The sequence below is a fragment of the Poecile atricapillus genome, chromosome 4 (genome assembly GCF_030490865.1).
Source record: "Poecile atricapillus isolate bPoeAtr1 chromosome 4, bPoeAtr1.hap1, whole genome shotgun sequence".
Classification (NCBI taxonomy): Eukaryota; Metazoa; Chordata; class Aves; order Passeriformes; family Paridae; genus Poecile; species Poecile atricapillus.
This window is the reverse complement of record NC_081252.1, coordinates 9,078,562-9,103,182: the sequence shown is the minus strand read 5'-3', so window position 1 is coordinate 9,103,182 and position 24,621 is coordinate 9,078,562. Positions and strand designations below refer to the sequence as shown.

The 24,621-nt window shown below is 40.8% G+C and overlaps 1 protein-coding gene across 3 annotated transcripts in view; it reads right to left on the bottom strand.

Annotated features, from left to right (window-relative positions):
- The window catches only part of AFG2A (AFG2 AAA ATPase homolog A), a 166,258-nt gene that overhangs the window by 124,367 nt on the left and 17,270 nt on the right, over positions 1 to 24,621 (bottom strand). For all 3 annotated transcript variants that reach the window (XM_058837466.1, XM_058837464.1, XM_058837465.1), the window contains exons 10-13: positions 20,972 to 21,126; positions 16,603 to 16,812; positions 5,361 to 5,414; positions 4,893 to 4,972 (exon numbers count right to left, since the gene is read on the bottom strand). In XM_058837466.1, coding sequence (XP_058693449.1) covers positions 4,893 to 4,972; positions 5,361 to 5,414; positions 16,603 to 16,812; positions 20,972 to 21,126 — 499 coding nt within the window. The remainder of the gene's footprint in view (positions 1 to 4,892; positions 4,973 to 5,360; positions 5,415 to 16,602; positions 16,813 to 20,971; positions 21,127 to 24,621) is intronic.

The window sequence follows — 24,621 nt, the reverse complement described above, 5'->3', positions numbered from 1 at the left end:
GCAGACATTTACTGTATACAATGTACAAACTATGGGTAATGCTATTTGTTAAAATTGCTCTTCCAAAACCAATTACAACCTTTACTGTACAATAAAATTGTTTCAAAACTTTCCTCTTTCACCACTCCTCTCTAGACCTAAAATAAAATGCTGGCAGTAGTAAAATGCATGCAGCTTTTTTCCCTAGACAATATTTGTTTGGATACCAAATTCCAAAACTTTAAAGAATTCATAGAGCAGTCACAAAAGTTTTGAATGCTTCAATTCTCCATCATGTGCAAACATGGCTCAGATATTGCAGGGAAACAGCTGATGTCCCCCAGTTCAGGGACACCAGTGCCAACAGAGACCAGAAACACAAAGTTCTGTCTGAGCTGAACAAGAATTGGGTCCCTCAAAAACAATCAGGCAGGGGGAAACTCAATTTTTTCCAGGTATACTTTGTTCATGTTCTTCTGTCTTTGCATGAGAAATATTAGGGGAACAATACTTCCTCCAGCTTCAGTACTGCCAATTTACCCTGTGCAAAGTGGATTTCTGCCAAGAACCTCTCTCTTTTGCTGTGTCCCCACAGAATCCAGCCCGTGGGTTTCACTATGGGATGCATCACACTGACCTCCTTCAATGACAGATGCTGTCCATTGCACCAGGGAATTTGCACAGGTACTGAAATGCAATAAGTTCAAGTGCAGAGGATAAATAAACATGAGCTAAAACATCCCTTAAAGATATCCTGGTTTAAAAAGAAGATTTATCACTATCCCTGTTCAAGGTAGAGGTGGCACATTGCAGAAGAGAAGCTGCTGCTCCTCACAGCTCCTTCTAAAAGCCCAAGAGCCTCAAAATTTGAGACTGCAAAGATATTAATACCTAAAGTGAAAACAGTGTGTCTTTCAGGGGTTCTGACTACTTTAAATTGTGGCTATCTATCCTCCCCCCAGCATACAGGATAACATTATTTTCCCAAAACAAAGCATCATCATGCTGTGGTTTGAGGGGATTGCTACCAAAGTCCCTTCACTTTGTCACTTCTACCCTCACTCTGAAAAGGTTAGCAACATTCATCTAGCAACTTTTGGCCTCCACAAGTGAAATACAAGGTGCTGATTTTGTCCCTTGTCTTTATTTTTTCTCCTTGGAAAATAGAATTTCTCAGTGTCTTTTTCAGCAGTCTACAGAATTTCCCATCCTACATTAGAGAGACTTGCAGCTAAAGGGGAAATGCTTTGCTTCTGAAAAACAAGAAAAGGATATCTCTTGCCGAAAAATCCTAAAAATCTTACTTATATAAACAATGTCCCATTTCCAAAGCACAGAGATTTCTGAAGTTCAGCAAACAGACTGTCTGCGCTGCATTTACACAGACCCACGTTCATTCATCACTTTCAAGTCTAATTACCAAGCTATTTCCCTCTTGGCAACCCCTAATGGCCAGAAGAATTAGGTTTTATATGGTCAGGATACTGAGGGTAACAAATACCCGTAACTCTCGGCAGCTGTACAATTTGTAAAGCCTCCCAAGCTTTGTGCAGGCACGGGATCACTTCAAGGCAAACCCTCCTGCTCACACTCTGCTGCATCTGGACCTGTCCTGCTTCATTGCCATCTGTCCTACAAAAAGTCATAACAGCATCTTTCAGAAGTAAGGGGAAAGAAAATAAAAAGCCATAATCTGCTTATAAGCAAATGCTAATTAGAACCACAAAATAGAGGAAAAGGCTCTGTGCATCTCATGGTTCAACTCTCCTGGTACATGACTGCAGAAGGTTTTCCTTTTTCAATCATTTCTCCTCTTCAAATTTCACAGTGACACCTCTAACTTTCTATCATCTTTTCTGCTGCAGGTTTACCATGTGCTCTTTAGAAACAGTCATGGTGAACGCCCCCTTTTTCTCTACAGTCAGGCCACTGAGCCACTAATTTTTCATTTTCAGTTCTCTCTAAACTTATTCTAATATCTCAACATAAATCAGAAAGAGATGGAAAAATCCTCCATGAGCATTACAAGCTCAGAGTAACAGAACAAAAAGCAGAAGTGAACACAGCTCAAAATATCTTCACATCTTCACTACCACACTGGAAATTCAAGTCCATTCAGAATCACCCTCTCAACTTCTTGCATTAAAGATAATTAGATTTGTCTCTCAAGCAATTGCTCCTTACAATGAATTATTTTTCTTCAGAGCTGCGGGATTATATTTTCATAAACTCTCTTTAACAGTGGTGTGTATCCATCCCACATTCTCAATTCCTTGATTAATATGTATTAATGGGTTGCCTACATGCAAAATAGGGAGGATGTGGACAGACAGGAAAAAAAATCCAGGAGCTTAATTCATATGGATAAAATATACAGAACTTCTAAGCAGGCTGGATAAGAAATAATCTTTTCCAAATAAAACAACATTTTGACAATGAACAGTGTCAATTACTCTAATTTTTTCTGACTTCAAAGTGTTATTAGTTCTAACTGATGAACACACACAAACAGATTTTGTAAAACAAAACTGCTACACAGGACAGTTACATTAGGTAGCGTGTTAGATGCATTACAATTATGGGATTAATTATGGCTTGGGAATGTGAAATCAATGAGTGCAGCCACAGTGTTTGTAATGGTTTGTGCAGTGACAGAATCCACTACCTGGTCCAAAGGAGACATTATTATGAATGGTCCAAACAAGAAAATTCTTTAGCTTTGTCTGTCTACCTCTACACCCATTTAATTACAAAGTCTATTGGTTCATATATGCCTGCTGCTGAGAAGGGATTGTTTAGTGATCTCTACAGAAGGGCTGGAGCAAAACATTTATGTTTGAAACCCACAAGCTTTAGTCAAATCTAAATAATGGGTTAATGAATACTTGGCAGGGTGCTTTGAAGAACAAAAGCATTAAGCAATTTACTCAAGGTTATTTTACATCTGTATTTCTGATCAGAATTATACGTAAAATTACTCCTCCAACTTAACAGTTTCATCTTTTCTGGATTTCTGGACATCCCTGGTAGAATCAGGAGAGGTTGCCTACCCAGGAGATATGGAATGTGGAACATTCTGCACCAAGCCCACAGCATCCCATCACAGTCAAGGATTTAAACCAAGAGGATTCAAACTCTCACAATACTGTATCACAGAGTGTTTTTCACTGCCAAGGCAAAGAAAACTAATTGAGCCAACAGAGGGAATGGGGAGACAATATAAACAGGTGTTTCCTTGAAAACTTCAGCATGGTCAGTAATAGTACAGGAAATGGATCTCCAGAGGCCACAAATCGTTAGCATCTCTAGTGCATTTGCAAATTCCTACTGTGCAAAGTCAGCCTGTAAAAAAAGGGTCATTTCTAATAAGTGCCTTGTCTGGTTTCCTACACCATTTAATTTCAGATGAATTTTATGAGAACTGTGCTACATATTTTACCTCCCATCTGGTTCAGATTTGACAATGAAATATTTGTGTGTCCCACCCTGTTCTTTTTAAAGCTCCAAAACCAGATGTCTCCAGCACAACACGACTGCAGCAGGTCACACCACATTCTTCAGCAAGCTGTGCCAGGCCTACTATTCCCCACAGACAGTCCCAGGTAAGGTAAAATCAGGTTGTTTACTCCCTAAAAAAAGCAAACAAACAAACAAACTCAGCGCCTGCAGGGCACTGTGTGAAAAGACTGTTTAAAATGTACTATGGCTTAACCTTCTAAGAGGTTTGATCTTGATGAAGTGCTGGTTCTGAAAGCTAAACACTTTAACAATGGCAGCAGAGGATGATTTTTTTTTCCCCTCCACTGGCTTGATTCAAGCAAACAATTTTGCAATTTCTTTGTTGCTTTAGTACACAGGAAGCTTACAAATTTCACAGCTGCATGCACTACACATGAGAAGGATTCTGAGGAAAACATCTTCAATCAGATTTTGCATTTTCAACAGCAATGTTCATATCTTAGCAGCTTCACAGGGCAGTTCCATGCTACATGTGATGCCACCTCCTCTGTCACCAAAACATAAAAATTACACCTGTTATCCTTTCCTGAAGATACAAATGCCCTTCTTGTAAACAAAAATGATCTGTAGGTGTGCTGAGGGAGCTTTTTTTCCCAGAAAAAACACTGAAGTTTTGATGTGCCTTTAAACACAACAGATACTTTCTGATGCACCAATTTGGTAGCTTGTCATGCAATATAAAACAGGATAAAAGTATTTACTGCAACAGCAAGTAGCAGTTTCATTTATAAGGAGGTATCCCCCAAGAAAGTCCACTTACAGAGCCTGTCAAATCTTAAATATGCTGTAGCAGAACTAAAAACTGCAATAATCCTACTTCAGACATGAGCTAAACATCTCTTGGAATTACCACAAAGCAGGTTATTAAAAAAAAAAATACTATTAGCTGTTTGCACAATAATCCCTTCTTAATGTCACACATGAAAGGACACAAGTGTTTCCAAATCTTTTCATGAAGTTTTTCCCAGTCTGGCAAAACATTTAAACATAGATGCAAATTTAGGTACAAGAGTATTCTCTTTGGAAATTTGTGCTATACAGCCTACGATCATGTTGTTTGCTTGATGGAGACACCAAATTAGGCCAGGGCCTGGGAAAAGAAAGGAGTTATGTTACTGGAAATAAAAGGTAAAACCACAGAAAAGAGCCAAAGAGCATGAGAACCAGTAGATTCATTCCTGCTAATGAGATGAGAAAGGAGGAACTACATCAGCTTACCTGTTTATGCCAAGTTAAATAGGCTTGAGTAAAAGTCACACGTTACCCCCCTCTGTACAAAGAATAAAGATATTTAATAAAATAATTCTAGAAAGGTAAATGAATTTGTGATTGTGCTGTGTAAGAGTAATTTATCAGGAAATAATGTCTGTTGTTTTTCTAACAGGATTACTTACTTTCCCCTTTCAACTGCCAAGGCATCTATTTCATCAAAGAAAAGAATTGAAGGAGACACTGCTCTGGCTTTCCTGAAGATCTACAAAAAACAATGAAATACCCAGTTTTAAGAGGTGGAAGCTTTTCATAGTACACTATCACCCCCTGCACACCTCAAGAGCTACAGAGCTTCATGTAACAGACAGCAGCCTGTCTTGTCTTGGGTTGTTTTCATTTTAAAACAGATTTTTTTAATAATATGAGCTTGTAGTAAAAGCTGCCACAGGATCCCAAATTTGAGATGCAGGTCAAATTTGACTAGGTTGATGCAGGAGGAAGCTAAATATTCCTCTTGCTTCATCTTCCTCTTTCCTTTTTTAAGCTTACACCAGGAGTTTTTCAGAAAGCTTAATAAGCATAAGCAGAGAAGAATTTGAAAGCCAAGGAAGCTTATTATCTAACGTTATCCACAGCTTGCCCTTTCTCACCTCTCTCACTGCTCGCTCAGACTCACCAACGTATTTATTCATCAACTCAGGCCCCTGCAAAATAGAAAATGAAAATGCATGATACATTTGCACACAAAATGACTGAGACAATCTGCCAGAGCTACACAGGTCATGCCGTTACAAAAAAATTCTGAGATTTTGTCATTTATAAGTCTTATGAGTGCATTTTTACTTACCCTCTACCTGCACCAAGCTTTCTCCATTTATTTTAGTACCTATGCAATTGGTTAGTCCTCTCATCCTAATACTTTGCCAGTACCCTCATGAGAAATGGAATTAACAATAAAAACCAAACACTGTGAGGTTCTTGAAAGTGCTCAACAACAGCACACCAAGGGGCTGCAAATCAGCCAGAAGGACAAATCACAGTAAAGCATTTACTTGCACTCTCAACCTGCATCCTGTCTAACCAAACACCACAACAGTGACTTACACCAATATTTAGCAGCACTTCTTTGAACTTGACACTCTGCAGGTGAAGCAAGAAGCTCCACAGCAGCACACCTGAAACCCATCCCTAGTGAGGAAGCTGCTCAGTGGCTGAGCTCATGCACATTCCTGCTCCTCTGCTGAGGCTGCCAAGCAGGATTATGAGTGCCAGCTGCTGTGGTGCCTGCTTCTCCTCACAGCCCTGTCCACCAGAAACAGATTGGAGACCACAGGGTCAGCATTCCAGTCTTGAAGTTCAAGTTCTTAAAATTATAAAAAGTAAAACAATGGCAAATTCTCAGAGTATTTTCTGTTCTGAGGTATCCTGTAGGATAGGCTGCTTAAATCATGCTTCCTAATAGGTCTCAGCTTCTCCTGGGTTTGGTAATGACTCATTTCATGCTGTTCATTTCAGCCCGGTTTGCATCAGCATTGATCTGCAGCCACAAACAAGGATCATTATCTGCTGCCCTGAACAAAAAGAGCCAGTGGCTCCAACCTATTTCCCAGGCAACAACAGGTATCCCTGTAATTTCCCCAGAAGAAACAACTTCCTTCACAGTCAGAAAGCTGAACCACCTCCTCCCAGCTGTGGGTGCCTTCAGGCAACACTCAGCCCAGAGCAGCTTTAACAGCAGGTGTGTCACAATTAAAAATGTGTGACAGACACACATTTATGCACTGGCAGTGACAGAGCCTCTGTCACAAGCCCTCTTTGAATGGGACCATCTGGACTTTGCTCCCAGATCGGTGGAACAGAGAGTCATCACTTTAAAAACGCAGCACACTGGTTTTTGCAGCCTCCCCTCCTCATGCTCATCTTCATTCCTGCAGTAACAGTTAATGCACTGACTTTTACCTTGACACTGGAAAACACCTGTGCTTAAGCAGGGGTTAAAAAATACATCCTCTGAAAAGCAAAGCACAGGTTATCTGGTATCAGCAAAGCATCCAGGCATAGACACCATTTTTATTTCTTTCTTTTCAAAGAGCTGTCCTTTATCCAAAGGACCAGGTGAGACAGTGCAGCAGCCAGACCTAGAACACCACACAGGCTGAAGCCACAAGGCTTGACAGGGCCAGCAATGTGTGCCTTGCCTGTAGGAAAGGTAAATTATACATTTATCATTGTTTTCTTTCAGCAACATCTACCCTTAAAGCAACTGCTGTGGTAGCTGAAGTGTCACCTGGAGGCCCCCAATGACTGCAAAATTGGAGTCTGGTGGGTACTTGCGTGGAAACAGAATTACACAGACACAATACCAAGGAACACAGGAAAGACAGAAGGGTAAAAAGAAGGTGAGAAACACCAAAAACAAGGTGAGAGAGAGAAGCACAGAGTCTTTTGGTGCTATTGACACCACCCATGAGGAGCGTGCAGCATTTAGTGAGGGACAGACTGCAGCTCAGCTGCTCCATGCCCTCATTGTTCATCATGTCAGGACAGAAGAGCAATCCAACAGCATGGCTCTGACAAATCCATAAGAAGCAAGAGCAGAGTCCTCTCTTTCCATCCAGCTCTCTGTTACAATGAGAAACCGCTGCAGACTCTACCCACAATTACAGATTTCTCTCACTAACTTTTCCTTGGAGCCTGTGGACCTTCTCTTTCATGCCCCGATTCCCATAAGTAATCTTTGTTCACATCAGTATTCCCATGGAAACCAACATCACACACATCAGTGCCAACAGAGTGCTCCACTCCTATGACCTAACATCAAACAGCCTGACATTTTCTTCTGTCTCAGCAAAAACAAAACTTAAACCCAAAACTACTCTATTTGAGCTTTAAGGTACAAGATAATTTCAGATGCTTGTAGTTTTATTTTTAATTAAGCATTAAAATATGATGAAGGTAACATCAAAGCAATAAATACTGTTTAAAATGTTTCAAAGAGAATTTTTTTGAATGCAACTTTTTGCTGTAAGCTTCAACATGAAGTTTTTCTCAGTTTTCTCTTCATTAAGCTGCAACCCTAGGTGAAAGATTGCTACATCTTAATGACCAGTGCCTCTTTGTGGAGAATTTTCATGAAAGTTGGTTTGAAAGTCTCCAAGTTTACCCTTCTTGAGAGATACAAGAACTGCATTTGAGTGTCACGTTTTTTATTGTGAGCAGCTCAGAATCCTTACTGTCCATGAAAAGAAAAAGCTCCAAAGTAAGACAAAGCACACACAGAAGAGGAGAAACACGGATTGAATTACTGCACAATTCAAACATGCAAACACTGAAAACCACAACACAAAAACTAGAAATGTTCAAAGCAGCTGGAGATAGCAAATGAACTGGGTGAGCTCTGGTCCCATCTGAGCTGAGCCTCTGCCTCACCCTGTCTGCACCTGTGCTGTCCTTCAGCTCAGACTGATGGCAGCTGTTACTTGAAAAATGAATCTGCAGGACAGGCAGTCTGCAGGCCACCACAAAGTCACCTGCTGGCAGCTGACACAGCTTCTCATTTTTACAAAGCTCATCTTTAGCAGACTTTTTTTGGAGGCTACTGAAGGAACACCAGGAGAGTTTTTTTATTTTTCAATGCTTTTCTAAATGCTTTAAAAATCAAATGACATGAGCTTGACTTAGCAAGCTGACATTTGTTGAAAGATCATTTCTGGCCAAGGGGTGAGGATAAGGATGCTCTTAAAAGCTTTTTATAGCTGTTGATAGACTGACCAAGAGGTGCTAGTAAAAAATAGCTCAGTTTAATGCTGCACAGCTCTGTTCTCATCTGCAACAAGTAATCTTCCATACAAACAGACATGAAGAAATAAAACCTGTTTCTTGTGGTCATTTGCACAGAGACTCCAAAACCAGTAAAAGATTTGGAGCAGAAAATTGGCAGAAGTAGTTGTAGCTTAGCCATGCATATAAGCATCTGTGAGCTAAAGTCCAGACTGACAGTAAAAAATCTAATTCAGGCCCACTGGATACTGCTGAGGTTTCTTTATTCAGCCTCAAAGTAGAGAGAGTTTCCAGGCATGCTCTGCTTAAAGACTATTCCACCCTCACTTACAGGATCTTTCCCGTATATCATGAAACCTTGTACTTGCTTATGGTCTGGACTGGATGACTCTTAATTTATTTTTTATTTCCATAAAAACCAAAAATTCCTTACATTTAAAATATTATCAGAATCTATTCTTGAAAGATTACCTGCACAGAAGATAAAACCCCTGCTACATGCAGTAACATGAGATAAGCTTGTGCCCATATGGTTTTGACAGAAGTTCTCAAAGCATTTTTAAACTGCAAGAGGGACATCTGCTATCCCTGAAGTTAGAGAGTATCAGTCATTTTTCTGAGCAGGACTTAAGACCACTTGCAGATTTTTTCCACCACTTGGGTAGGAAATTTAATCAGTGACTTCTCTTCCATATTTTTTACTCTTTTGACAATCAGGCAAGTTATGCACTTAGGCTTTCTGAGTCACATGGGCATAGCTCCAGACATCTCCAGCACACAGTTCAGTCTAGACACTTCAGAAATACCATGATAACCTCACATACAGGTTCTGGGCTCTTACACAGACACATTAAACTGTGTTATCCACAGAGTACAATTCCTGTGTTCTAAAAATCCAACTAGAGAGTTTATATCACATCCAATAGATTATTACTACAAGATAATGCACAATTCCTTCTTTGCTGTATTCAAAGCAGAAATGATCAGACATTGAAGTATCAGTCATAATTAATATTTAATTTCAAATGATGGCTCTAGAAACTGAGCTCTGTATTGTGAATCTCAGAAAAGAAGAACAACAAAAAAAAAAGACAGATGTGTCAAAATTATTTTTCAGCTGTTCACAATGTGTTACCAGGGCAATGTTCAGTGCCCACACTTTGGGCAGACAGACATTCACTGCTCAGGTGCCATGTGCTTAATTTCTCTTACGACTGCAGGAGAAGCTTAGACATCCAGCTCAGAGGAGCAATGTTTGATCCCACCCCACCACTACACCCTTCACAGTGTTAAAATCAGCATCTTTTTTTAATTCTTTACAGTTTTGACACTGAAGGTGAGATAGAGTCATGGAATCACAGAATGGCCTGGGTTGGAAGAGTCCTTAAAGATCATTTCATTCCAACCTGCATGCCATGAGCAGGGACACACACCTTCCACCAGGCCAGGCTGCTCAGAGCCTCATCCAGCATGGCCTTGAAGAACTCCAGGGATGGGTGACCCACAACTTCTCTGGGCAACCTGTGCCACTCCCTCATCACCTTTACAGTACAGAATTTTTCCTAATCTTTCTAAACTAAATGTACTCTGTTCCAATTAAAAACCATTCCCCTCTATCCTGTCACTACATGCTCTTCAAAAAAGCCTCTCTCCACCTTTCTTGTAGGCTCTGTATAGGTTCTGGAAAGCCACAATTAGGTCACTGCTAATGACCTAATGACTGGAGAGCCTTCTCTTTTCCAGATTGTTCAATCCCAATTCTCTCAGCTTTATGGTCTACTCTAACAGCACTGAAGAGACTCAGAAATCAGTTATTGAGTCTTTTGGCACTGTGATCTCCATGGCAAAATGCTGTTCCATCCCTCCCACAGTCCAAGCAAAGCAGCACATGACTCAGGGTGGCTGCAGGGAAGCGAGTTAACAAGATAAACACTGAGACTTCCTTTATTTTAACAGTAAGGCTCTTTCTAAGGCAGAGGCCATGCATGTGTGATTTGGTAATTTGTTGCGCTGCATAGAAAAATATTTGCTCAGAAAATGCATTCTATTTGCTTGTTAAGAATAAAGCCTGCCTTTTCTCTTTCAGGGCTGCTTAAAGATTTAATCTGCATCACTCCCAGCTTCTCAGCACAAGGAAACCCCAGGCTGAGCACCATGCACTACTTTAATCACTTCCTCTCCCTCTGCCCTGCATTCCAGAGGACCTTAAAAACTTGTTGACACCTGTCTGGGGTTCAAAAAGCTTCAATTTCAGCAGGTGCTTGTGGGCTCCCAAAGTATTTCAGGGTGCAAACTGGCAAAACCCTGTCATCCCCAATCCCTGCAGTGAAGCTGCAACAAATAGCATGGTTAGACCGCAAAGGTAACTATAATATCTGATTTTCTTTATTGCCATGCCTCAGAGACTTGTTTGCCATTTGCCTTGACCAGCAAATTCCAGCTACACTCTTCTGAGGCTTCTTTACACAGGACAGAAGCCAGGATTTGCACTGCAGAATGAACTGACTGGAAACATTGAATTACACTCACTGCATGCACCAGTGCCCTCGGAGTGCCTTTAGCATCATCAGGGCAGGATCCATGCAGGATCCAAAATCACACAGCAAAACCACACAAAACGAGCCACCCCTGCTGCAAAACCTATTTGCTGAGACTTCACACCTCAAGCAAAACTACATTCCTCCACTGTAAACTTGAAGAGAGAGAGAGAAACTAAGTGCTAATAAAAACTAAATTTGCAAAGTAATTGAGAAGGGACAAAGAAACAGAGATGGGGATTACATTTAACCATTTTCTGCCTGCATATTCACTTTTGGTAAGCTTATGATAAGAATGGATGAATGATTTTTTTACCTTTAGTTGAGTAAAATATGCCGAGAGCTTCAGGATTAAAAGAGCTCACCAAAGCGTCTCAACTTGTTATCCCTTGTAAAAAATGTCAAATTTTTCAAATAGAGCTATTTTTACTATCTGCTAATTAACTAACAAGTTGCTGTAAATGTGTTACTGTGGGTCTTTTTAGAAATTTTATCAAACGTTCGCCAAAATTTCTCATGAAACCACAATGCTTCTGCATTTTTCATCCTAAATGCCTTGCTTATAACTACTCACAGTCACCAAGCTTCCTTATTTCAGGCTTCTGCTCACTGAAATCCCCATCAAAAAGCTAAGCTATCTCCCCCAAAACTCAGTGACAGTTCTTCACAAAGCAAAGCAGTCGACCTTTCCAAGCCTCATTAATCTGTTGGAGCTGCCACAGCCTAGAGCTGAAGGGAAAAGCAGAGGAAACTTGAATTGGAAAATATTTTGACATAATTGACCCAGATGACAAACTAAGCTTAAGCACATGTCAAGCACGGGGAGTGGTACAAAAGCATCGGCTGGGTGATAGAGGAAGCTAAACCAAGCCAAGGCGAAGTCAGAGCCCTGGGAACAGTGTATATTTTGGTAATTACTGGTAATTGAAAAAAAGAAAAGATTCCTTCAGTCCCAGCCCTTAAGTAACAGCAAATAAAAGGTCAGGAATATTTTCTCCTTTTTTTTCAATTTTTTTTTTTTTTTTAAAGTCATGCTGTAGTTGGATGTCCTAATCAATGTTTCAAATTAAAGTTTAAAACAGTATAGTTCACATCATCTGTACCAGTGGTTTGCTCAGTGCTGGCATCCTGAAACATTCCTTACTGTCACAGGTGGGTTTGGTTTTCTTTGTTTTGTGTGGTGAGGTTTTTTTCCAAGTATTGCTTCATCCTGTTTACAGCAATTATGTGTCTCACTTAGCTGAACTGCAAGGTATTTAACTTTTTAAAATTTAAGCTGTTTTTCATCACTACCCCTAAGTGAGGTTTTGCCTTGGTGTTGATTTTAAACAGACAAACGTTAAAAAGCACTAAGCAGCAAGAGGAAAAATATGTTTCTCAAAACTTCACAAGCATATAGAAGGTACATAGTTTTTCTTGCTATATATCTTATAAACACAGGTAATCTGTTTGCTGGACAGAAAACAGAACTCCAGGTAGGTCCCAATGGATCAGACCATCACAGCTGAGTGACAGAGCTTATCTGGATGGGTACCCTGATGGTGCCTCTCAGCTTGACAGCTCAAGAGCAGACTCCAATATTCATTTTGAAATAGGTTAAAATCAAAAAAAGCTTAATGGTTCTCTTATTTGGTAGTAAAGTTAATGGCCTAAATAGCATAATAATAGGAGGGGGAAAAAAATTCTACATGGAGTCTCTGCCACTGCTTCTAGAAAAGCAACAGAAAATCTGTAAGGAAAAGTAATACTCATTTGATTCTTAGCACAACATAATGACACAGAATTTCCTAAAATAAACTAAGAAACTTAAAATCCAAAAGCACAGTCATAACACATCTAAATAAACTAAGATGCAAGACAAATGCAGAGATAATTTTCTATGCCATAGAGCAAGATAAGTGAGTTTCTTCCAAAAATCTAATATGACCACAAAAATCCTACTGGTCTCACAAAAATATAGCTCAAAACAACAGCTAGTCAAAGCTGACCCTAATTGCAGGAACTGTCGAAACAGTCCACAGAAATACCTACCACATAAATAGCCAAAAGAGGGAACACAGTGACAAAGGATTTAATTTCCTTCATGTTCAGTTTCAGAAAGCTAGATGACATCTAAACCAAAATATCAGAGACACAGGTTGTACATAACAGCAATGTGTCATCAGCCTGGAAGAAGGTGAAAATTATATCCCCATCATATTCATATGGATAGGTCCAATACCTGTACACAAGAGGTTTTTCTTACTAGCACAAAAAATGCATAAAACACATTTCAGAAGAACATCATAAACTCTGGGACAAACACAAGAGGACTGTGAAGGACAAAAGTGCAGAGAAGGTTGACTGAAATAAGCAGTGAATCAGATCAAAAGCTATTGATAAGTCAAGACTGATGCTCAATGGTGAAGAATGAAAAAAAAAATATCCTAATCCATTCCTTCATGCAGTCTTAGACTCGCTTGTATCCATGACTGCAAAACACTGAAAAATCTCCAAGCAGCTGAGAACAATTCAGTTGCCTTTCAGTAACAGAGATTTGGAGGGGAGAATAATCCAGATGACCACTAAAACCCTGAAAAGCCTCAATGCTACAAGAGATTTAGAAAAAGGAGTTGGCTGGAACAAGCAGGAAGAGCCATCCTCTGGAAAGCAGTTGACAACCTCCTCCCCAGTAAATTTAGCAGATACATTGTATTAGAGACAAAGAAAGTCAAGAGAAGGAACAAAAATAAACTATTCCCCCTAGGAATTATATGCAAGATTGCTTTGTAAAACAAACCAACCAACAAGCTGCTTTGCTCTGGAAAAGCAAAAGGTCACCAATCTCGGTGAAAATACAGCTATAAAAAGTTTTTGGCCAAGTATCAAAGAGCATGTTTACAAAAGGGCCACATTCATTGTAACACTAACCATTCAAACCTCACAATAGATTTCAGGAGAGAACAGGATGCAACGTCAAACATCTGTTATCACGTTATTTTCTTCAGCTCCTCTGCCCAGAAATGACATCGAGACTCAGCCCATCTCCCAAACCTCACGAGAGGCCAGTCAGACGTGGGCCAGAGGCTGCCTTGTGACAGCTCCCCATGCCCAAGACTGATGGAAAGGTCACATTTGAACAGTTTGCTCATAACCCAGCTGAAACGTCTGACTGAACAGAGTCAGCTGTCCAAACTGCACAGACACATGTGGCAAACAAAGCCTTCCTAGAGGCAAGCTGGGGCAGGGGCGATACCTGCTGCACTGAGGCAGGACAGCCAGCTCAGACAAGGACAGTACATCCAGCACTGGTGGGAGCTGAGACTTACTGTGCACATGGCTCTTAAATGCAGCGTGCAGACACAATAGGTCCAGCCTTCCAAAAAATCACTGGACCGAGCAAGCACTGCATGCAACAGCATTGATTTTCTCTCAGGCTTCACAGACAAAGGGAGAGGCAGCATCCAGAGCAGGCTCCCACAGCTAGAGCTGTGCCTCCTGCCTGCAGCCCCTGCTCCAGAAGGGCCCAAGAACCTCTGCCCTCTCCACTATCCCAAAAGAGTACCTACAAGCTGGACAGCCAACACTTTTCATCAGAATTACTTATGTGAGAGAGACTGGAAGGAAAATTAAAGTCTGAAAAGTAAATCATCAAGGATCACACTTTCATTTCAGAATGCCTGATGTCAGTTCCAGGCACAGACATCCAAGACATAATGTAGCAAATGGGAAAATTAATAGGGCTGTAAGCAAGAAAAGAAAAATCCCCTCTCAAAAAAACCCCAACAAAACAAACCAAAACCCAGTAGATATTCATCTACTTTGGATTTACTGCAGGAATACTTGCAGTGGAAATTAATTCATGCCTGTTGTGCTTGAAAAAGTGCTACAGACGATGTTTAACACATTTAGTACATGACAAATGTTGCCTTTTTCCATCCAGGAAACAAATGTGAAGTTAGAGAAATGGGCTATGTTCCCTTCCTGGAGTCAACATGTCCAGGGTTGGACATGCTCCAGAGATGTGCTTCTCAAAACATCTGTACATTGACTATTTGACCAGTTCCAGGCCAGGGGATTTAAACCAAGAGGGAATCACAGGCAGTTTCCAAGAACCAGACACTTTTGCTGCAGCTTGTCAATGATGGGGGATGTTGCACGTGCAGAACTCCACCACGGAAAAATGCTGCGTTTACTGTACACCAGCACTTCCCATCACTGCACCCTCGGATACCTCATGGTCAACATGAGCCACCCTTCACTTCTGGATATTAACTGCATCAGTAAAAATGTCTGATGGTGCCAGGATTGAGGGATATAAGACAGCAACACCATCCATTTTTAACAGGCTTTTTTTTTTTTCCAGACTGCCACCCTTTTTCCCTACCCTCCCAGGCACCAGTGCTTAGGGTGAGACAAAGAGGAATGTTTTCTTTTAAGCTGAGGCAGAGGAAAAGGTTACCTTGTTTACCACTAACTCTGGAGCACAAAGAACTACTTTGTCATTATGGAAGAGGCAGTAAAGGTAGTGTTTCTTAAGGGCTGAGGTTTCCAAGGCTGCCCTTGTCGATGTGACCGTGACCCAGAGGGCTGCCTGCAATCCCAGGGAACCAGGGCAGTGAAGGGCTGCTGGCTTCAGGGTCAACACAACCCTCTGCTCCCAGAGAGGATCCACAGCTACAGTGTGCCTGAAAGGATGGGAGGAGGAAGCTGTGCAGAAACCAACACAGGAGGCTTTGTGAGTAAAGAGATGGTCAACAGAGAAGGGGACGTGATCTTACTGCTGAGGAGGAGACACTTTCAAAATACTTAGACAAATGTTTTTTCTTGCACTTCATTAACATTCTGACACAGCTGCAAGACTACCCCATGTGGAATCACTCTGCTATCTTTTTTTTTCTTTCCTATGCAGTGAAGCCCAGTATTATTATTAAATAACTTCCATTCATGTGTTTTCCATACAACCCACAGTGATCGATTACAATGATTCATAGGCAACAAAATCCAAAATTTTTCTACACCAAGTGTTTCTTAACGCTGAGAGAATATCCCATTTATCCAAGAGCATTCAAGATATAACTGATTTTGCAAGCTCTCTGAAAACTGAGGAAATAGAACTATTTTCCCAGAAAAAAAGGCAAATAGAACAAGAAAAATCTGTAATGAAACACGAACAGTGAGATAAAGGAAGTGACTGTCCTGAGGAATGAAAAGGAATGTAAGGGATTAGATGACAATATTTCCATGCACGCAAGTAATTATTACTATCCACTATCCAGAGTCACTTCTCACTTACATTGCTTTAATTGCAGTATAAATACTGCTGCCACTTTTAGAAAGACTTTAAACATTGCCAACATTTAAGATGCCACTCCACAGCTTACCGGTCCATCCAACATCTGTGCTGTGATAAAATAAATAACAATTCTTTTAACAGCATACAAGAAAACACAAACTTACTTGATATTTACAAGGTGTTTGCTGGAGCATGTAGAGGGATCAGAAACACTGAGAGCCACTGGATTTTAACTCTGGAAATTGGTAAACCATCCATTGTTATGCAGGAGTTAAGAAAATGCGAGTCTGAATGGCCTACCTTCACTGCCAAGAAGTTGAGGCCACTTTCATGAGCCAAAGCTTTTGCTATCATGGTTTTTGAGCACCCAGGAGGTCCATAAAGCAGGACACCTTTGGGAGGCTGGATCCCCATTCGGATGAAGGACTCTGGATGTTTGAGAGGCCATTCAACTGCCTGTTTCAACTTCAGCTTGACATCTTCTAATCCTCCTATGTCTGACCAAGATACCTGCAGAACAGAGCATTTTTGCTGAATTCAGACAATGGAACAGAACAATTAAAAAAGTAAACAAATCAAAAATGCTATGTAGAATGTGTACTAGTTCTTTAATGAAGTTTTTTTTCATGAGTTACTTCTTCAAAAAGTCTTTGTTAAACAAGAAGCACAAGACAGGCTTGTCAGGAATACATAAAGGCATGTGATACATCCTACCCAAAAAAGCAGGCAGATCTAAAACCTGCCACACCTCTTCCTACATGGCTGTCAACAAGCCTGAGACTTTTCTCCACATCCTCCCAGCTTGCTCTTCCTCTGGTCACCATCCACTCCCATTCACTTCAAGTATTAAACATGTCAAGGCACACCTAAATCAAATGATCTTCTGCATTAAAACACTCTTCCAGATATTTGCTCCACATAAATCATCCTTCCTCTCTGGAAAATGAGTTACATGTGAAAAGCAAGCAAAGTGTTGCTGAGAGGTAAGGCATTGCCTTTCCCCTGAGCTGAAATCTGGTCTCACCCTTTTATAAATAAGGTTTGTCCTTATTTTCTCCTGATGCCAGGACAAGAAGTGGAAAGTAGAAGTAGACAGTCCCTGAAAAATGTAATCCAGTCTGCTATTGAAGTGGATGAAAAAGAGCATTTGGATGTGGTGCAAGCACTTTTGTTTAAGACCAAGCAAATTTCAAAGCAAATAAAATTTCTCTTAGATTGTCAGACCTTGACATAGAAGAAGATTACAAAGAGAGCAGAGAGCAAACACAACAAAAGTTTGTGTTTCTGAGTCATATATGAACTAGTTTGGTTTAAATTTCGTTTAAAAATATCTATTACCTTCCCCTACATCCCTTGATTCTGTGTAGGAGCTTTTTTAACTGCACAGAACTAAATCTTGATATTCTTAGACAACTTTTTCTGAGAGAAGAAGACAACATAAGCTTGTTCTCCTTTTTTCAGTGTCAATCCTTACTTTGCCAGGAATCTGGCAAAGCACAGACCAGGCATTCCTATCATCATGTCTTTCTATCTAGACAAAGACTTTGACAAACACGACCATCTTGAAATTAATCAGGCCATCATGAATTCCCTAGAAGTTTCAGCAACAGAAGGCAAGCTCTATTAGCAGTACTTTACTTGCACATAAAAAGCCAGGGAGAAAACACTTAAATGCTATTTTTATCCTCTTAAATATTCAGTCATTTACCCTCTGCAAATATTCAGTCTACTGAATATCATTCAGGCATCATTCAAGTGATTTTTCAGACCCACTACATGTCATTTAACACCAGCACAAGTGACAGAATTGTACAGAAAAGGTGAAGTAAGGCCACCTTAGATGAAGGCTGTTTTCAGCAATCTGGAGACCCATTCTGACTTCGGTTACGTTCTAAATTCCGACAGTTCAAGGCGTGGAATTGGTGTGGCAAGAGTATTAAAAGTAAAAACAGCTAGTAAACCACTACTTTCACAATTCACACGTGAATTCTAAACAGAACAAATTTGTTCTCGTTTCAAAAGGAGAGAGATAAGTGGGGGGGGGAGTGGGGAGAGAGGCTGGGGACCAGTCCACCAGCCATAGTTACACTGCTCTCACCTGCACAGGAACTCAAAGGAGGGGTCTTGCAACACCAGCAATGAGGTGTGATGTTCTGTCACTGTGGAAATGGCTTTAAAGATTAGCCTTGGGGCTGGGCTCACACATACAAAACCAGCTCTCTGCTACAGCGTGTATGACACCAACATTTCATTACTGCTGCAATCCTTAGCTCTCCCCAGGTCAACAGAGCTAAGAGTATGATGCAGAGCAGCAGCTCCCCAGAGGTTATTAAGAACCAGTAATAAAGAAATAAAGCAGACAGGCAAAGGATGTCTTGTCCAGAACCTTTTGGCTGCAAAGACACAAATCTGAGCGTTGAATTACAGTAAAGGGAGTGAAAGAGGCAAGCAAAACCCACAGCACTCTCTCAAAAACATTTCAAAAAGACCCATAGGAGAGGGAGGAATGGCAACTGCAGTGCAACTCTCCAAAGAACTGCAATATTAACTTCCTGATTTATAATGTGCATCCCCTCTCTCCTAAATCCCTGATGCAGAAAAAGCAGCCTTCTAAAAAGGTTGTAACACACAGCAAAGTTCAAGGAAAGCTCTGGTAAAATGGAAGGCAAGATGCCACACAGAACAAGGCAGCAAGGATTTTACGTCTGCCTTGGTCACAGCCAACACAATTCAGACACAAGAGGAAGGAATTGTGGCTTTGTTCAGGAAGTTTCCTTGAAGTCTTGCCATTTGATTGGCACACGGCTACTGCAAAGCAATGAAATATGAAAGAGCCCCACCATCTGAAAAATAAAGCTAAAAATCAAAAAAATCTCATGTATGTCAATGGTTTTACTTGTAATTAGCTACATAGGCCAAAAGTCCCATCCACAGCAAGGGTGAATGCCAAGTGGGTACTGTATCTGCAATAAATACCTAAAAAGCTGGTATTGCTAATGTAGCTCAAATTCCTGTCTTCTCTTTGGGGAAAAAAAAATCTCACATCTTATAATTTATTTGGTGTTTGAAGTTATTTTTAGCAAAGATTTTTTAGATTACAGCATTCACAGAATATTTTGAGATGGAATAGACGCTAAAGATCATCTAGTTCCAAACTCCCTTCCTTTGGCAGGTGATACGGGAGGACACAAAATTTGTTGCACCCTGTACTTTAGATTCTACTTGAAACTCACCCCAGGCAGCAAGCAGATAGCTTGACATTTACCCTACATCTTCAGAGAATACACATTACTTTGTGGAAATGCAGTCTCTGTCAGCACAAAACCAATCTCCACTACGTTAATAAATGAATGAATTCCAGTAGTACTCCAATAACTCAGTGGGTGTTTAACAAATAAAATCAAGTGACAATCAAGAAAGCCACTGGCAGGATGGTTTAGTGGAAAAGAGAAGCCTGAGGAGCAGGTTGTCCTGGACTGAGAAGAGATTTCCTGCTGTACCTCCAGACCTTGCTTCTACCTGCCTGTGTTGTGCTGCTGGGCAGCATTCCACCTGGCTCCAAAGGGGCTGGAGTGCCTGAGAGGCACAGCACAGGGATGACAACCTGAGCCCATGTGCCAGCAAGCACAACGAGCAAGGCAAGAATCAGTAACTCTGGCCCTCAGCAGAACCACTTAGCTTCGAGGATATTGGTGCCATGACACCATTTCCAGGAAAAGCTGTTTGGGGCCAGCCCAGGCAATTCCACCCTGCACAGCATGGACTCTTAGCAAGCCAAGTGTGACATCCGAGCTGGCTGTGTGCAGCATCCGGTTCGTGGATTTTATTTCCCATTCCTATAAGTTTGGGAATAAGGCTCTACAGTTGTGCAATCCAATTCCCAAATGACTCATTTTCATGCAATGAAACATAAATGTTTTCTTCTAGGGCTTGGGGAGCTGCTGAGAAACACCAGCACAACTGCACACAGAATCAGGATTTAGTCAGATTAAACAAAAAATTCTTTTGCTCAATCTTCTTAACATAGATCAAGAGCTGCCTTAAATCAGATCAGTTCCCCAGCACAATTTATGTTGGGTCTGCTACTGAACTATTATAATATGTAATTAAGAGGGCAGTGAGCAGGGTGAAGATGAACCTGCCACAGCCAAATTAACTGTTCATATTATGACAGTCATCTGACAGGTGACTGTTTGGCAGTGATAATCAGCCTACATAATTGAATTCTGCCTTCACTTAAAACCATATAATGCCAGACATTCAGACCACATTTACATAAAAATTAGAGCAAACTCTTCACAGCTTTGTTTCAACACACTTTGGTTACAACTGCTAACAGCTGGTTTCTGCTTTAGTTTGTGTCTGCTTCCCAAAAGGCTCCAGCTTTCACAGCTGCTCCAGACCATCCTTGAACATGCATCTGAAAATTTTTACCCCATTAACCCACCCAGCATAAAAATCTACAGATCAGGAGATATGATCCTGCTCTCCAAACTCTTCCTGATAGAGACCATTCTGCAAACAGTTCTTCAAAGTTATAAATAAACAAACAGGCAAACAGAAAGATGATGCACAACATTAACCATTAAATTAAGGCTTCCACTCCATAAAAATCCTCTCTTCACGTGGCCCTGACAATGCTGCCACAGCATTGCACAAAAGAACTTACTTTTGGCACATCAATTGCCACCTCCCTCATGGCGCTGGGCCTGACATCATTCATCCCCTGCAGGAAGTCATTGAAAGCAATCATCACTGACCCAGCCACCGCAGCGTCCCACAGGCCGGGCCTCTTCCCCAGCACTCTCCGCAGGGCGTACAAACCTAGCGGGACAAAAAAACATGGGAATAGGTAGGCTTCCTCCTGGTTCTCACAGGCAGAGTGTACCACACACAGACATACTGCAGCACTGGAAAGGAAATGATGTTCAGAAGAGCGTCTCAGTGCTGGGCCTGAACTGCGTCAAAGAACAGGCAAAACAATTCTGACGAGGGAGGATGAGAAAGGGGATTTAACAACCACAGATAGAACATAAGCTGTATCTGTTCCAAAAGACAGAACTAAACAGCCTCATTGCTGTTTTCCCAGAGATGAAGTTTATAGGGCAAACTCTCCAAGTGTCCATACACTGATCTGCACACATTTCTAAACCACAGAGGAAGGACAATGAACATTCAAGGACATGTTAAATTAGCTCACAAGAAATCCACAACCTTGCCCACTTCTCTTATTATCAGGACAGTATCTTCAAAACTTTTTTAAAAAACCTGATGAGATTGTTTTAACTTCCATTGGAACCCTGTTTTTCCATGTAGCAAGATGCCAGACACCTGCATTTTTCTTGATATGAAACAAACATTCCCTGTGACACTCAACAGTTCTTTGTTCCCTTCAGCAATTACACTATTAAAAAGCAGGCAGAGCTTTTACCCACTCTTTTGTTTGGACAAATCACTCACATGCAGTATCTATAAATCTTGATACGAATTCCTAGTCTCCTCCTATAAATCAATCCCTCAAAAGCCACACAAGTCCCACCTACTCACACATCAATACTCCTCAGGCAGGACAGAGAGGTACCATTGGCAGCTCCCAGGCATTCCCCAGAGAGCAACTGCAGCCCTCAATGTACCCAAAAGCAGGACAGTTTCCCCTGTATAATTATCCCTTTTAAGGCCTAATATAATATAGAGTTTTATTGCTTCTGCTTCCAACCTTGTCCTGTGACTGAAAATGTTAAATTTTTTTTTTTTTTTGTATATTAATACGTGATGAGTATAATTTTAAATACAGGTATACGCACATCCAGATACGCAGTATCTGTTGCCATGTGTTCCAAAACAAATGAGGCAGTTCATACCACACCAGCCCACCTTGCATGACCATAAAAAGACAAACATTTGTTAAGTCTCTTCTATATTTAACCAAAACATCAATTAGTGCTACATGAAAGGACAATAAAAGGGATAAGAGCCGTTTCTGAAAATAGAGGTGGTTTTAACTTTCATCAGATTGTTGTCTTTTTTTTTTTCTGCAGAGGCTCTGGTAGATGCAGACATGCAAAGTTTCTGACAATGACAGGAATTCTGCATTTCCTACGATATATACAACGTGTGAAGAGATATAATATGTCCCCTGTGAAGCAGTACAGCTGCTGTCTCTCCATAAAGTGCCAATTACGGCACAGTCGGAGCACCTGCATCCAATACCCGGGCTCTTAATACAATAGCAGAAAGAAAAAAGTTTGTAATTCAGGTTTCCCCTTGCACAGAACATCCAAAACTAATAAGATACATAAACAAAAACATTCCATGAGGCCAAGGAGAAAAATGAAAATCTGGTCACCAGAGGACAAGTATGAAATGTAACTGACTCATTTTAACAACTCAGGCAGATTTCATGTTATTCCTTGCCCACTTCTTCCTTCCTCCAAAGAAGTTCATTTTAAGGAAAAAACCAAAACAAACCACAACAAAAAACTTAAATGAGACAACATAGATTTAACCCCCCAGATTTAAAATTTATATCCAAACAAATAACGAACTCAACATATTATTCCAATGACATTGCAGCAAAGATTTTGTGGAGTGGGAGTGGGCATTGGGGTCCAGTCTTGTATTTCCTTTCAGGGAAGTCAATTCACATGGGATTCCCAGTTTAAAAAATTGCAAGTAAATAACATCACATGAAATTAAGGCATAGAGAAAGCAAGTAAATGATAAAGATATCTGCTTATTTCTATACCTATCTGCTCCACCAAGTGCCAGTGTACCCCAGCATTCATTTGATGCATTTTAAATGTAACAGTTTTTTGGGTTTTTTTACCCTGACGTGAGTAAATCTTAAAACCAAGGATGCTTATTTTAAAAACTGAGAAAGATCAGCAAATAAAAATGCCCAAGGAGACCACTGCTCCTAAGGTTTGTTACTGCCAGAGCTACAAGGAGTATGAGTGAAATTTCAGTCCTCAGCAGTGGGTTTGAAAGGCAACAGCCTTGATCCAGAACAGGAATAAAGAGGTCACAGCTTTCCAAACAAAGCCGGAATTCATTTCAGCATGTGCACGCACACGCCACTGCACAGGTCAGCATTTAATTGAAACAATGTTTTACATTAAAACAATAATAAAAAACAGATTGAAAAAGAAAGCATGATTCTTCCTGTTTCCTCCTGTTATCATAATCATTCTTTCCTGCACTTCAGATTGACCTCTAACAAGAGGGGAGGGGGGGGGGGGGAGCCTCAGAAACAGGAGAAGGATACAGCCAGGGGCTTGCCAGAGGCAGGAAAACACATCCATGTCTTGAGACGCTGAAGGATGGATTTAATGTAAGGAAATGCAAGGTAGGATGCAAACCCTGCTGCCAGAAGCAGTGCAGAGGCAAAGGAAGTGGAACCCTACAGCAAAGCCACGTTCACCACTGCACAAGTTCTAACGCAGATACAAACAGGATCACCTCTGAAAACATCGGGCACCTCCTGGGTGTCTTCCACATGGGAATGTTTTGGGCTGAGCATAATGTCACTGCTGTGAACTGACTCTGAGCTCAGCATTTGTTTCAGCTCTGCTTGCTGCTTTTCAGATGTTACTCCATTCCTCTGGGTTAATGAGCACCAGTAATCCTTTTGGCAGAGCCTGGAAGGGGGCTCTGAAGTGGGTGACTGGGTTTTCCCTGTTTTATTCCAGTCCTGCACGAGGGGAGGAAGGACTGAAGTGCAGTTATCCTGCTGAAGGGTCAGTGGGATTTCACACAGGCACAGGATACATATTTTGAGCAAAAGGATAGTGAACAACACCGATCCTCAGTGAAGCAGCAGTGGAAAATCCTGGTTTAAACAAACAAACAAAACAAAACAAAAAAGGAAAGTAAAAAAAAAAAAAAAAAAAAAAAAAGCAGCATAAGGCATGCATGATTACAAACAATGGAAAATAAACATCTTGTTCCAGCCCAGCAACTGTGTGTTCTACCTCACCAACTCATCCTGTCTGTCTAGAACAGAGGAAACCAACTGGACGAAGAGGAAAAATCCTGCAGAACGCCCTGTCCTGGTACAGATGATCTTTCTTTGGTACCAGGCTATGCGCAAGGTCGATAGCATTGTTTGCCTGTAAGATTTTCTTGCTCATAGCTTGGCTAAGTTTTGGCACATTAGGTCATAATAACAAATATCTGAGCCTAAAAATAGACCCTACGACACTGCTATATTTGTCAGAGTCTGTGTATAATTACACATCACTGTACATAATAGGAAGCAGCCACTCAGAATGACCAACATATATAGTTTAGGTTTCCAAAACAGAATATATACACAACGCT